The following is a 15,451-nucleotide window of genomic DNA, read 5'->3' as shown; positions in this document are numbered from 1 at the left end:
GTGTATCTAATAAAGAGGTTACTAAATGTGATGTCCAAAGTAATTTGATTACAATTATCCAGCTAATTATTAAAAAAGTGGCATATCTATTTGGGTACAAATACTGTGTAGATTATTTATAGAAAATTCAGTATCAGTGTTTGTTCCTTGATGTTTATAAGAAACTAGTTACCAGTTATAATGTGTGAGATATGGGGGGGTTGAATGACACATAAGCTGCTTGGTTATAATGAATCATAGTCTAAATGCTATTTTCATTAAAAAATTTGTTGATCAGGTGATTACAACTATTATTTACCAACAGCTTACTATTCAAAGATTGTGATATTTCCTTAACATCAATTAAAAATCTCAGTCAAACCATCACTAATAATTTTGCAATTCTGACTGAATTTCCTTCTGAGCAGAAATAAGTGATTCAATATTTCTTAATAATGTTCCATTTCTGGTGTTTCAAGAACAGGTGTGAATGTTGATCAGATGATTGTATTTATCATCTGCAATAGAAAATTTAGTAGCCACATTAGAATTGTCACAGAGCATAGATAATTTCTCCTCACTGGTATATACAAGAGTGAGCCTTGAGTCTGATTCTTTTAATCCTCAAAACATATTGGCAGCAAAATATCCTTATTTCCATTTGGATAGCACAATTACAAGGTTTGCAAAATTTGATTCAAGTTAATTAGACAACTTTCACAAAATTTCTTATTACAAATAAAGCAAGAATGTAAATTGGTATCAGTTGTAAAGCAATATACACATTTTGCCCACATCTCAGATCCTTTTGAAAGGATCTGAGATGTGTGCAAAATGTGTATGTTGTATTGGTCTGACCACATCAGTAAACCAACATGATTATTTGTCAGGTTCCTTCGCAGAGCTGAAATATTAGTGAAACTTGTTTCACAAGTAGGATTTGTATTCAGTATTCCATTTCTTCTTGAATATCTTCTTTTAGACTCCCAGTAACTCTTTCAAAAACTACTCAACATCTTAGGAGACTCAGAGGATGCCACCATGTTAATCGACATGAACCAGCATGAGGCACATTTTCAACACTTTGTTGAGTCTATGCAATAATGAATCCCAGCTGTTCTTAGGGTAAACCTACTTACTGCTAGGTAGGTGTACCTAATAAAGTGGTTACTGAGTGTACATAACTGTTTAAAGTGGCCGTAACTTTATTAAAACTTTTGGCTCAACTTGTATGATTTAGCATATCAAAATATCTTTATGTATATACATTCTTTTCTAGGGTGTAGCCCTGGGAATGGTATATCAAGAGAAAGATGATGCTACAATGGAGGTTATTTTTCAATCCACTGAGGGAGCTACTGAGGGACAAGTAACAGTTTGGAATCCTGGAATATATATCTTAGTATTTGACAACCGTTACTCCAGGTACTGAAATTTTTTAAAATAAAATAATGAATTATATCAATTTCCTTCTACAGTTTGTGTCAACAGCTTATCAATTATCATTATGCACAATAAATTGCACCACTTGGAAGTTCACAAGAGATATAAACATCTTTAAAATCTATTTTGGTAGTGAAGACAGTTAAAACAATCTCAGATGCTGCAAAAGATGTTTTCTCATATGTCCTCGATCTAATAATGAATCGCCCTTGCTCTGAAATCATCATAACTGTGAGGCACTAATAACTGTTCTAGAAAGAAGGAAAATGCATTTGTAAACAGGAATTGTTATTTTATATATATAATATTCTTTTTTAATCTGGCAGGTTTTCTCATTATTATTTTTATATGGACACTCTTTATCCACTTTATTAGGACTATAGTTGTCAGTCTGAATCACAACTCTGACATAATATGGCACAGAGTCAGCGAATAGAAAAATGACACAAGGAATATTGGATCATTCATGTGATGAAGTCATCCTCGATTCCTGGAGTTACATAGACAGAGGACTTTGCTGGCAAATATATCTTTTCAGTTTATCCCACAGATCAAAGATTGAGTCCAGTGATTTGACTAATCTTACATATAAATACCTTATCTGCAACAATGTTTAGATATTCTTTGGGATTTACAGTGCCATTCAGTAGATCAAAAAACTTAGGATATTCCACAAACACATGCTCCACACTATTATACTTCCTCCAACAGCCTGTAACAAGGTACACAACAGGATGGTTCTAGTCCCTCTTGCAGTTCTTCTATATGTCCAGTCTTCCATTGGTGCTATACAACTCAGGACTCATTGAATCATATTTTCAGTTGTCCTGCATCCAGCTTTTGTATACCTGGCACCAGCACAGCTGTATTTCCTGATTGCTCTCCCAAAGATCAGGGGATTCCATGAAAATCCTACACTGATAGAGCATTCTTTGTATGACTGAATGCTTGAAATAAAACACGTTCTGCAGCTCCTGAAATTTATACAAGAAAGGCTGAATAGAAGAGAAAGTAAATGAAACTTACAAAAGACTAACAGACAGGTAAGGCTGGGAGGGGGGATAGTTGTTATTGTAGTAGGGTTGTAAGAGCATCAGTGACAAAGTATACTGCCATATTGCTCCATGTATACTATCTGTAAATTGTGTGTTCTGTGATCAATTTTCTTTTTGGTGGACAAAAAAACTGGAGTTTCTGTAAGAAAAAACTATGCTACCTTTGCCTGAGACTGACTAACTTAGTCACATGGAAAAGCCCCATAAAAATTCCTCCCATATCATCAATGGTACTTGAACTCAGGTCTTTTCCACCTGGTATGGAGGCAAGGGCAATTCTACCAACTGTGCTACCCACGAGGGCCGGTATGCCATGGCCTTCAACAACGGATTGAATGGGGAATTTTTAGGGTATAGATCATCACATCTTATTTGTGAACACTGATTCGCCACTGTTTTCTGAATTTTTCTGTTACCTTCTTTTTTCACGAAAAAAGAAGTTACCTCTGTTAATCTCTGAAAAAAGAAGTTATCTCTGTTAATCTCTGTTACCTTCTTTTTTCACAAAAAAAGAAGGTAACAGAGATTGATTGATTGTGGCCTGTATTAAAATTTTTTTTCATAGTCACTGAGACCTGCCCAGGTGCGAAGCAGAACAGCTAATCTCAGTGTAACCAGGCAAGCAACTGCATGGTTTTATGTTATGTAAGAAAGGATGTCCTTCTGCTCCTATATTATATTTGTTGTAGGGCTCTTTGCACAGTGATGCTGCGTGATGTTCTTGCATTAAATGCAGAGGTTACTATTCCATCTTTCATTCTGTCATTTAGTGTTAGTTACCCTTGATAATAATCACTCCAGGCATTTTTTTTTACCCTTTTTGGCCCAGTGATTGATGGAATTATCACAGTTGATTCAAAAACGTAGCCTATAATAAATTAGTTTTGGAAGTTATTATAGGGAATTGGGGGGTGGGGAGCTCTTTCAAGTGAAAATAGCATCTCTATTCCATTTTACATTTGAGTTTGTGTATTCTGATGTAATGTTTACTCAGTGCATTAAATGACCTGTTATTTTATTTGAAAATAAATAACTGAACAATTAAGTATATTTTACAACTTAATGGAGACCAAGACATTGTGACTTGCTGTACATATTTCTTATCCAGCAAAAATAAGAGGGAGTATGAGGATGTTACCCTCATAAAAAAAAGAACTGTTGATGTCATTGGTAAACAATGGATTAGTGCCAAAACTTTGCCAGCAGCTAGATTATGGTATTTTGGCAAGCATTCACCATATTGCTGAGGCCAAGGCAGAATGTTTTTGGTTCATTGATGCACATAAAATACATAGGTGAATTTTACAAGATGTGATTAAGTGACCACATTTATTAGAAATTTCTAAAGTAGATGAGAAGATCAGAAAATGTCTCCTAAGTTTGGAATCTGCAATTCTTAAACAACAGTATTTTCACATACTGTTTGTTGACTGCTTGAATGAAGAATTGAAAGTGCACTATAGACCTAGAAGAGAACCTATACCAAAAATGTTTTAAAAAAATTGAATTATTATTACTGTTAATTTTCTTCTGGCATATGTTAAGTGTTCAAGTCAAGCATTCAAAAAGAAAGAACTAAAACAGGAAGATGAAGTAGTATGTAATACTTTACTTAAATATTTTCCAAGATATAGTGTCTATATTCTTTATTTATTCTTAATGGAAATACTCATATGATGATGTTTAGACAGAAAACTTATCCAAGTAATATTAAATTGCTGCATTGAGCCTAAAAAATATTAAGGACCAAAAATTGGTCAATGTCCTTTTTTTTTTTTTTTTTCTTTTATATGGAATGTCACTTTGTGTGGATGTGAGTGAGCACTCCACCACCATAATAGTTGATAGACTGATTCTATAGCATTATGCTTTTGAAAAGGAGAAAGGAAATCTTCAGTGTGAAATTATTCAAGGTCACAAATCTTTTAGTGAATTAGTGGTGTGTGCATTAGCGTAAATCATGAACTGTGTTTAAACACAGTTCACAATTAATTAAATTAAATTAGAAATAAAAACCTACAATTTCTTAATTGTGTTCTTATGTGCATGTACCTCAACCCTACACGAAATATATCACATTCTTGCTGCAATAAGTCTGATAGCTTTTGCTACATTTGCAGGGAAATGGTATTAAAATCGCAGTGGAAACCACTGTCACAACTTGTGGGAAAAGCCTCTGAACTCTATTTTGGATGTAAGGTTGGAGACCAAGATAAAGAATGGGCTCCAAAGATATCTTGCAGCTCCTGTTCAAGGGCATTAACAGGCTGTCTTAGAGGTAGTCATAAATCTATGCTTTTGCTGTTCCCGTGATATGGCAGGAACCTCAAGACCACATAAATGATTGTTACTTTTGCATGACCAATATTTCTGATTTTTCTGGGGTATCCAAACATACCTTCTGCACTAAGCCTCACAATGATACAAAGCCATCAGAAAAGGAGTCTCCATAAGATGCAAACTCAGAATGAATACAGATCCAGACTTTAAACTCTTAATACTGCAAAGCTGCATCTAATCACTTAGTGAGAATTTGAACAATTTGGTCAGAGATTTGGACCTCTCCAAAACCAAGACTCAAATTACTAGGATCATGGCTTCAGCAGTGGAGGCTTTTCATTGATTCATCCAAGGTCAGTTTGAAAGCAGTTTTACTCCATAATGGAAATAAGTATCCATCTACATACCATTGGCTCATGCAGTTCACATGAAGGAAATGTATGAGAATCTACAGGTTCTTTTGCAAAAAAAAATGCTATCAAGAATGCAAATATAATATCTGTGCCAAACTAAAAGTGGTATCTTTGCTTTGGGTTGCAAGGTTTTCACTAAATACTGCTGCTTTTTATGTGAGTGGAACAGCCAAATGAAGGATTGCCACTTCAGGGTAAAAAAATGGCGGCCAGACCATTCAGAAACTATACCAGGCCAGAAAAAAATGTAGCATATCCTACTTTGGTGGAGAAGTCAAAAATCTATTTACCTCTATTGCAAATCAAGTTACGTTTGATAAAAGTATTTGTGAAAGCGATGGACTAAAAAGGAGTTGCCTGTTTGAGGCAAAAGTTTCCTTAAATCAGTAAGGCCAAGATAAGAGGGAAGTTTTGTGGGTCCATAAATCAAACTGTCATAGAAATAAGAGCCTGGAAGGCATTCGAAAAAGTCTTCCAGAACGTTTTAGGCAATGGGAAATCACAAAATTACAGCGAAGTTTAGCCTAAGATTTGGAATGCCACATGTCGTTAAAGCTTCATTTCCTACATTTCCATTTAGACTTTTTTTCCTGAAAACTTGGGAGCAATCTCCAGTGAACATGGTGTAAGGTTTCAAGATATTTCTCAAATGGAAAAAAAGATACCAGGGAAAATGGAGTCCAAATACATTGGCAGACTACTGTTGGAATCCTGTACAGGAGACACCAATGGACGATTATAAAAGGCAAAAAGATGGCAAAATAAGTGATTTGTTATCAGATAAACATTTTTGTAAATAAAATAAGGTTAATTGTTCAGTATGTACCCATTGTTCAATATTTGTACTGTATGTTTTTCTTAAAATATATAAAATCTTTTTTTACTATAAAGTTAGTATAAACTTATAGTTTTTAAAAGGGAGGGAAAAAATGTTGTCTTTTTTTTTTTTTTTGCCAACTAATGTAATCAGGTCATCATGCAATGCTTGATTTCTAAACATTGTAACTTATAGAAACTCATTTCTCTCCTGATAAAATTATTCCATTTATGTCCAAAATTAACTTTTTTGCTCTCTGTATTCATTTTTAACAGAGCCACATCCTAAAATGAGTTTTTCAAGCTGAAGCCTAACCATTGCTTTATACAAGGAATACCACTTTGTGTCTACTCTAATGGCCTGTTTTGCATTGTGTTGAGCTTCACATGATTGTTTAATTCCCAATTTTCTTTTCCATTACCCAAATGCAAGACTTACGTTTAATTATGCGTTTGTATGTTTTATGGGAGCATGGAATAGAACAGTGTTTCTCAAAGGGTGTGCCACATCACATTAGTGTGCCGCGAAATCTTAAAAAAAAAACTAGCGTCGTTTTTATTTTAACATCATTGTCCGAATATACGTACAATACTATTAATAAGTATTACTATTAATGGTACGTACAATACCATTAATAAGAATAAAGTACACGAACGATCTTTTTATGACGAATTGAAAATGACATATCTGAATACAGGGGCGTCTGCATTCAAGCGCCAATGAATCTCAGCCAAAAAGATCAAAAATTAGTAGAAGAAAATATAATGAAGATTACTTAAATTTTGGTTTTAAGTGGACAGGGGACATAAATTTCCCCTTACCTTTATGTCTTGTATGTGGACATAAAAAAGCAAACAGTGCAATGGTTCCTAGCAAGCTAAAACGCCATATGGAAAAAGTTCATCAAAATTTGATGTCTAAAGACAAAAAGCATTTTGAACGATTAATGGCAAATAGTACCAAACAAATACAAAAATTGGAAAACACAATAAAAGTGTCTGACAAAGTACAAATTGCCTCCTATGAAGTAGCGCAACTTATTGCACAAAAAGGGAAACCTCATTCGATTGGAGAAACGTTGATCGGCCCTGCTTGTCGTATAATGGTGAAATGTATGTTCGGCAAAGATGCAGAAGCTGAAATAAATAAGATTCCTCTTTCCAATGATATTATAAGTCGAAGAATAATCGATATGTCGGAAAATATAGTAGAAAATGTTCAACAAAAACTTGATGGTCAAATTTTTGCTCTGCAAATAGATGAGTCAACAGATATCAGCGGGAAAGCACAATTAATGGGATTTGTTCGATTCATTAATGGAGATTTAATTATGAACCAATTTTTATTTTGTCAAGAATTGACAGGAAGAGAAATATTTAATTGTGTAGATAACTTTTTCAAAAAGACAAAGTTATCATGGAATTTTTGTACAGATGGTGCTACATCAATGATCGGACCTGAAAAAGGTTTTTTGGCGTTTGCAAAACAAAAAAATTCAAATCTTATTTCTATATATTGCATTATTCATTGAGAAGTTTTAGTAGGCAAAACTCTTCCAATAGAATTAAGCATTGTACTAGATGATGTAATAAAAATTGTTAACTATATTAAAAGCAGACCTTTAAAATCACAAATTTTCAAAGAATTATGCGACAGCATGGAATCTAACTACAATTATTTATTACTACATAATGATATTCGTTGGCTTTCTAGAGGAAAAGTTTTAGCCCGTGTATTTGAATTGTGAGCAGAACTTTGTACATTTTTTAAAAATGAAACAAGTACAGCAGGAAAACAAAAGAATCGTATGAAAATACAAAAATTTTATGATTGTTTTAAGAATGAATTGTGGTGGGCAAAACTGGCTTACATAGAACATATATTTGCACATCTTAATATTTTAAATACTAGTTTACAAGGGCAAAACGAAAATATCTTAACATCAACAGATAAGTTAATTGCTTTTGATAAAAAATTATGCTTGTGGATGAATAAACTTGATGAAAATAATTTAGCTGTTTCCTAAGATTCCTGAACAGATGAGAAATTTTCTTGCACCAGTGGTGAAAAACCATTTGGATTTGCTTCACAAAAGGCAATGAAAACATATTTTCCATCTATTAAATCAGAAAAATGACTGGATTCGAAATCCTTTTATTAATGATACATCAAACTGGAATCTTTGTCTTGAAGAAGAGGAAGAACTGATTTCCCTTTCATCCGATAGAACATTAAAAATCAAACATTTGGAATTTCATTTGGATACTTTTTGAATTTCAGTCAGAGATGAATATCCAAAGTTATCTAAAATAGCAATAAACATTTTACTCCAATTTTCTACGTCGTATTTATGTGAGTTAGGATTTTCAACTCTCACTACCTGCGAGTTGCTCTGTCTGAAATAAGACCTGATATAGCAGAAATAACAAAACATCGCCAGTCACATATTTCTCATTGACTATAATTTTTTAAATAAAAATTCATTTGATCTCTATCAAATATTTAAATAATTTAAAGCTTTGTTGTAGGCGTACGTATTTTCTTTTTATAATTATTTATTTGATTATTTTTATATTTTATTTTGGTTGTAAGAATTGTTTGCATAACACAGATATAAGTATAAATAAAAAAATTGTTAATATTATTTTTCGTTCTATTTATTTAATTTAGAAATTTCTTCTTCTATGACTACGTAGGTGTGCCGCAAAATTTTTCTTCTTTGGAAAATGTGCCACGAGAGTAAAAAGATTGAGAAACACTGGAATAGAACACAAGTCAATTCATGATAATTCTAGACTGATTTGTAGGTCACTTTCATTGAAAACTTGCTGCAGTTTAAGCTATTGGCCAAAATGACTGACATAAAACTGCAGGCATTATCAATATCAACAAATGTCACTATTTGAACTGTTAAATCTAGAGAAATCTTAATACCTACCTAAATTGGTTCAATTGGATTTTTAACCAACTAGGTAGTACTTGGATGGCCATGAATCTGAAACATTTCACTTAATGTGATCTAGATGATGAGCATTTTCTTAACTGTTTTGCTCCAGGGGCTTACCATTATGCTCTTGAACCAATTTACTAGCACACAGTGGAAACATCCCACAACCAAGGAAATCCTGGTCCAAGTGATGGTGATATTTTTCTTTATTTCAGAATCACTGTTAAATTTTTTTAAATATAGTACAACATATCTGGCTAGAAGTTTCAGTCTTTTTAACTGAGAAGGTTGTCTACTTACACATTAGTGATGCCTCCATACATACAGCTAACTCTATAAAAGAAATTGAACTAATTTTGATGTAAGGTTCTGAAACACACACGCCCCTAGAATTTGACTTATCCCCCTAGTGACTTTTATATACAGGCAGTCCCTGACTTACATAAGCTGTTTGGGAACTGAACAGCTTATGTAAGTCAGAGTAATAAAATCCACAAATATTTATGCTATCAGCAAAAGAACTAAGTATTTAAGAAAAATTTCCCTCTACATGCAAAATGCTTACAGGAATCCATGGACTGAATGACATGCATCAGAAGGGATACCGATTTGTGTACTTGCCCCCTTCAACTCCCACACAACTAGCATCTCCCACTTCAAACCTTACCTAAAAAAAAAAAAAAAAAAGTAAAGTGCAGCCATTATCAACCCACTGCAGGGTGGAAGCCTCCTCAACAATTCATGCTGAGGGAAATGGACCATAATCTGCCACGCTGGTCCAGTGCGGGTTGGCAGATCGACCGTATTCAGCAGTCAGGGGCTTGAACCCCGGTCTACTCAAAGAGCGTGTGCTACTGCACTCCCGCTCCTGCCCACTCGGCTACGGAGGCCGTTAAATTTAATTGAATTTAATTGAATGAATTTAATAAAATTTAATTGAATCTGTTTAACAGTATCATGTAGCCACTAAAATTAATAAATGGTTGGGAAAAATCTTTGTTTCCTACTGTGAAGCTTGTTTGAAAAGTATTTTAAGCTTTTCAGACATGCTTCACAGTGTTTTCTAACTACTTATGTTTATTCTTTAAAAAGACACTTATGTATTTCTTTTTGTGTATATAGGATAATGGCTAAGAAGGTTGAATATACACTGCATCTGTTAGAAAAGGGAACAGAAGTCAACTGTGAAGACAGCTGATAAAATATTGTGCCAAAGTTCACCCCTATAAATATGAAAATGTAAATTATTTTTTACACCTGCGGCTAGAAGTGATATACAGATGTTTATAGAGGAATAAGTTATCCTTTGGAACTTTTACCAATTGTGATAAAATGTAGCTAATATTTTGATAAATGCAGATTCTAGATGGAGAAAGTTGTAATATTTAAAGATCTGCACTGTTCAAATTGTACAGCCGTATCCTGCCTTTGTCGCTGACTTAAGTCAGGTTTTGTTTATATGTAATACAGAACTAGATAAATGGTAGTTTTCTTTATTGTGTGTGTTTTTTTTTTTTTTTTTTGTTGTTGTACAGGGCTGCTTTGACATTCATCAGGTTCCTCCCAGAATTAACAGCTATCTTTGCAAATACTTATTAGTAGATGTTCAATATTTGCAAAGTTAAAATTCAACAAGAATAATCAGTGTGTAAATCCATTGTTATGATATGGACCTTTTATTTATGTATTTATATCTCACAAATTCCTCTGACATTACATGGCTGCCCTGAAGTATAAACAAGAAATTTATTTTTATATACAGCAGGCCTACGTTATAACGCTGTCGTAAATCACTATAACGCTCTTTTACCAGTGTACAGATTGCATTTTTGACATACTTAACGAAAATGTTTCATCTGATGGAGTCAATAACTTGAAAATGAATAGCAAAACAGCATTAAAACATTTCCCACGCCGACTTGAGAAATTTTCTCGCACACTAATTTAATTGCAGTACAGTGATTTATGTAGTTCCGAAACATTTTAAAAAATTATCAAGTATATTGCTTGTAATATGTGCGTTATATGCATTTATCCGAAGTCTAGTCATCGCTCAGTACAGTATTAGACGTCATGCGTAATGGACAGTTTACTCGAACATTAAATCATAAGTTCTGGCATTGTAAAAAATGTTCATAACATAGTTTCACCAGTAAACTTTTTTGAAGTTTGCCGTGCTTCTCATGTGGGCTTTGCCTTTTTTCACCTTTGCCTTTTTTCTTAATAAACATTATTTATTATTTAATATCTTAAATATCATATCTTAATAACATATTATTTTCTTAATAAACAATTTATCCACTAATCCACCAGTGATTCTAAAGAAAAAAAGGTCAGGTTACCCTCTCCACTTCAGGAGGGTTTCCAATCTCCCATGGGATTCAATTTCTACTCCTGACCAATAACACCCACTGTATGTTTACTAAGCAAGCCACAGAGAAGTATTTTACTACTCTGTGGAGTGAGCAACAATACAAATGCCGTTACGGCAAAGTACTTTTACTGGTAAATTTATCGAACTTGTGTGCGCTTCTCGTGTGGGCTTTCTTTGCCTTCGCCTTCAAAGCGGTGAAGGATCGGTTGACTTTATTGTTAGGTAGTAACACTGCGGGGGATTTTAAATTAAAACCCCTTTTAGTTTACCAGGAAGAGGGCCAAAGTACAACCCAAAATCGACACATTTTTCAAGATTAAATTCATCAATTAAATTAAATTTAGATCAATTAAATTCATGATTTTAACTGGAATTTTAAGTTTAATTTTTATGCGTAAGTAGTTGCCACATAATTATATACATATGTAATGTAGAATATTTTAAATGTACAAATATTTGAATATTAAATATTTTGACCGACATTTGTGCATCTTTTCACTACCGTTTATTATTGATTAGGAAATATCCCATGGCACCGACCGCAACTCACAAATACATATGTTACCTTATGGGAATGAGACGTTCGCTTAGCGTGGATTCACTTAGCACTATTTTTCCAGAATGAATTATCAGTGTTAAGCGGGAGTCATATGTATATGTGTATATATATATATTTTTTTTTTTTTTTGAAGGGAGCTTCAAAATCCTTTCATTATTTCCCAGACTCTCCCTATGGATACTCTTCATCATATGACCTTTCTTATCTATTACAAGAGCAATTTAATGTAGTCCTAATGTTTTCTTTGAAATTTCTACATCTGGCACTGTCAGTTGCAACTACTGCTGGCTAGTTGCTTCTCCCCCCACCTTTGGGGATTTATCACTCTTTCACCTTAACTATTAAAAAAAATTAATGATAAATCTTTCAAATAATTGAAACTTGAAGATAATCTCAACTTATCCTTTGAAATATATAAATATATACTGAAAAGGAAAAAATTTCATAAAATAATCTAGAAATATGCTGGGAATACTTAGATACAAACAGTCAAATGGTGATATACTTGCATATAGTAACTTATCCATTGAAATAAATCATGAGAAAAGTACCATTCATATATCCACAATAAAATGCACACTGGAACCATTGTATTGAAAATGCTGCATGCCATATGCAAGAATAATTAATCCATGTTTTCTCTGAAATTGCTATGTTTAGTATGCATCTCAGTTTCAGATACCAGAATTGTCAACTAAGTTCTTCACATACATCAAACCCCTCCCCTCTGATGGCACAAACCATGATGCTCCAAGTGTGAACTCTCGCTTACTGTGGCAGATCAATGTGAGAATTTTAAGCTCCACTTGTTAAAAACAGTTGGCACATTGCCAAGCATCATACAGAAATATTTGGACTTTTATGGTAGTATCAATGGTTTGCATCTTAAAGGATTGATGCCTATCATATCGTAGGATCAATATAGACAATGCCAATCCAGGATGCATTACGTGCACCTGATTACAGGCAACATAACCTGTTTTCTGTCTCTCAGGTGACAGCTTGCTTTAGATGAAACTGGATTTTACACATACACACTGCTGACCAAAAGTTACTATAAAATATGTACTTGTGGAACTCTTATCAAATCTTTTGGGGAAGGGTAATACTATAAGATATAATTCAAATATTTAATGGCAAAAATAATCACCCCGATAGATAGACAGTTCTTGCAACAAGTTTTTAAGGTCCTCTGGTAATAAAACATTTTTCTACAAGAGTAGATCTTAACATATGAAGGGTTCTGAGAAAGAGAGAGAGGCTGTCTGGGTAGTATCAAGGATTCCCTTGCCATCCACTGTTGTCTGTGATGTTAACATCCCTGCATAGCCAGTTGTGTGTAGTGAGAGTCGTGTTTAGCACCATGTTCTGTTGTATTGACTGGATGCTTAGTAACCAACTGCCAGGTTTTACTTGGAGAGCTGGTGGCTAGTTTGTCCTTGCCAAGAGGAGATGGGCCATCTGCTTTGTAAACACTGTGCTGGACTGCCTCTATCAACCAATCAAGGGTTAAGCGAGACAGGAAAAAATGGAGCAGATGGGTTGGAGAGAGAGAACAGTGGAAAGAGAAAAGATGGCAAGAAACCAGGAGACCATGGCTGTTCACCCCCCCCTCCCACAGGCTGCAGAATTTACACTTAGCAGCAACTCTAGTACATGCTGCTTGGGAGGAGTGTCCAAGGGGGCCTAATATTGATATTTAAGGGGTACAGATGAATCCCTAACAATAAGAATTCTTAATAAAATGATTCATGCTAACGGAAGGAGATACACATTATTAATTGACAATGTTACACAGGCTCCTAATTTTTGGTCTGGTTTTTGTATCTTAACACTATCAATAACTTTCTAACCCTATAGACACTACACTGAAAAGCCCAATCATATTTGTAAAGTCGCACAGTGACTACTTTTTCTTATATTTTTGATATATCTTATAATATGAATTACTGTCTTGTTTTCTTTGGAGAAAAAAAAAATGCAACATTAATATGCTCAACTTAATTTATTAAAGACAGAGATAACAATAAAAACTTATGTTTAAGAGACAATTAAATTACGCTCAAACAGATATTTTAAGATGAAAAATGAATACATGTGAGGATGCGAATAAACTTGTTTCCTTACTGATCATGCATTCATTTCTTAGCAAAGTCTGGTACTTAACTTTCTTTTTAGCCCCATAAAGCTTCAAAAATTTCTTTTTTGAAAATTTTATAAAAAAATGTTTACATACAATAACTTAAAAATTAGTTTGCAAACCACTTTGTTAAATGCCATGTACGTATGACCATAGAACTTGGACAACTGAAAGTTGCTTCCCAAATCATTGTTTTCCCCAGTACCAATCAAAGTCATTCTATGATATAATTGAACAGTTTGTTAATAAACAAACTCTCTCCTCTACCTCCCCACACACTTCTATGTCAGCTACAAGGTAGTTTCTAAGTTGATTGATATGCTGTAATTATCAAGTGTCACTCAGCAAATTTGAAAAACCTTTTAAGCTACTATGACAGTTTGAAATAACAGCTGTACATATATGTCATGGAGTTTGCCTGGTATCAGGAAACATGCTCTGCTTGGGATGGTACAGTCACATTTCCTGTAGTTGTAACACTTGATGAGGCACAGGAGTTGCAAAGTGATTTCTAAATTGCTTTTTTTTTATCCCTGCTTTTTTTTTACCCTGTAAATATTTTTACAAAAGTGCTAGATTTTACTGTATTTTCATTTAATGAAAATGAATACTGCACAGTAACTTTACTATAAAGACATACAAGGTTATGTCTCCAGGACTATTATAGAAAAAAAAAAGGAATATTAATAAAGTAACTTAATTTATGTGAGGGTTATGTTCCAGAACGTCTGATTATATATATTACGTCTTGCGTAATATATATAATCATCAAAAAATGCAATAATAGGCTCATGAGAGCAACTCTTGCATATAGCTAAGTTACCTCCTACCAGTACATACCATTCGTTTTCTCTGGTTGGAAGACTAGACAATCTAAAGAAAATGATGAGCAACCAAAGAGATTCATTCATCTTTATTGATTTACTTTTTTTTTTTTTTTTTGTACACTAAGAAAAAGTCACTAGTATTCACCAATATAGTATGTTCAATATAACATATACAGTACAACACAAGCAACAATTGAGAGAGAGAGAGAGATATTAGGGTGGAGGATGCTTAGGCAGATTGATGAGAGGGATTGTCATAGTCAGATTCCATCGGATTCGGACCAGATAGGTGGGATGGGGGTGTTACACTAACCCGGGAGGTGGAGGGATTACTTGACTGCTCCTTTGAGTGCTTGAAAAAGGAATCCAGAGTTAATGTTGCCTCTTCTCATGCAACAACTCATAATAGCAACCAAGTTCTAGTGTAACTTTACATTGCATTTTAGAGCTTCGTTCGAGATTAGGGTCTTCATCAGCAAACAGATTTAGGCCTTCGTCTCTAAGATTTAATGCTTTTGATATTCCTTTCACTGTCAGGCTCTGTTCTTCTTTAACCTCTGGGCTTTCACTTGCTGCTGCCTCCTCATCTTGAATGCAATGCTGCTCCAGTGCAAACA

The 15,451-nt window shown here is 33.9% G+C and overlaps 1 protein-coding gene across 3 annotated transcripts in view; it reads left to right on the top strand.

Annotated features, from left to right (window-relative positions):
• LOC150091497 (uncharacterized) overlaps positions 1–10,376 on the top strand; it is a 321,972-nt gene extending 311,596 nt beyond the window's left edge. For 2 of the 3 annotated variants that reach the window (XM_090375964.1, XM_090375955.1), the window contains 2 exons: positions 1,259–1,404; positions 10,057–10,375. In XM_090375964.1, the coding sequence (XP_090232090.1) occupies positions 1,259–1,404; positions 10,057–10,132 (222 nt within the window). In that variant the 3' untranslated portion in view covers positions 10,133–10,375. Of the gene's footprint in view, positions 1–1,258; positions 1,405–10,056 lie in introns of all 3 variants that reach the window. The other variant, XM_090375972.1, reaches the window with a different exon arrangement.
• The last annotated feature ends 5,075 nt before the right edge of the window (positions 10,377–15,451 follow it).

The sequence above is a fragment of the Mastigoproctus giganteus genome, chromosome 1 (genome assembly GCF_048544385.1).
Source record: "Mastigoproctus giganteus isolate SK-2022 chromosome 1, ASM4854438v1, whole genome shotgun sequence".
Taxonomy (NCBI): domain Eukaryota; kingdom Metazoa; phylum Arthropoda; class Arachnida; order Uropygi; family Thelyphonidae; genus Mastigoproctus; species Mastigoproctus giganteus.
The sequence above is the reverse complement of the archived record's forward strand: the minus strand, read 5'-3'. Positions and strand labels throughout refer to the sequence as shown.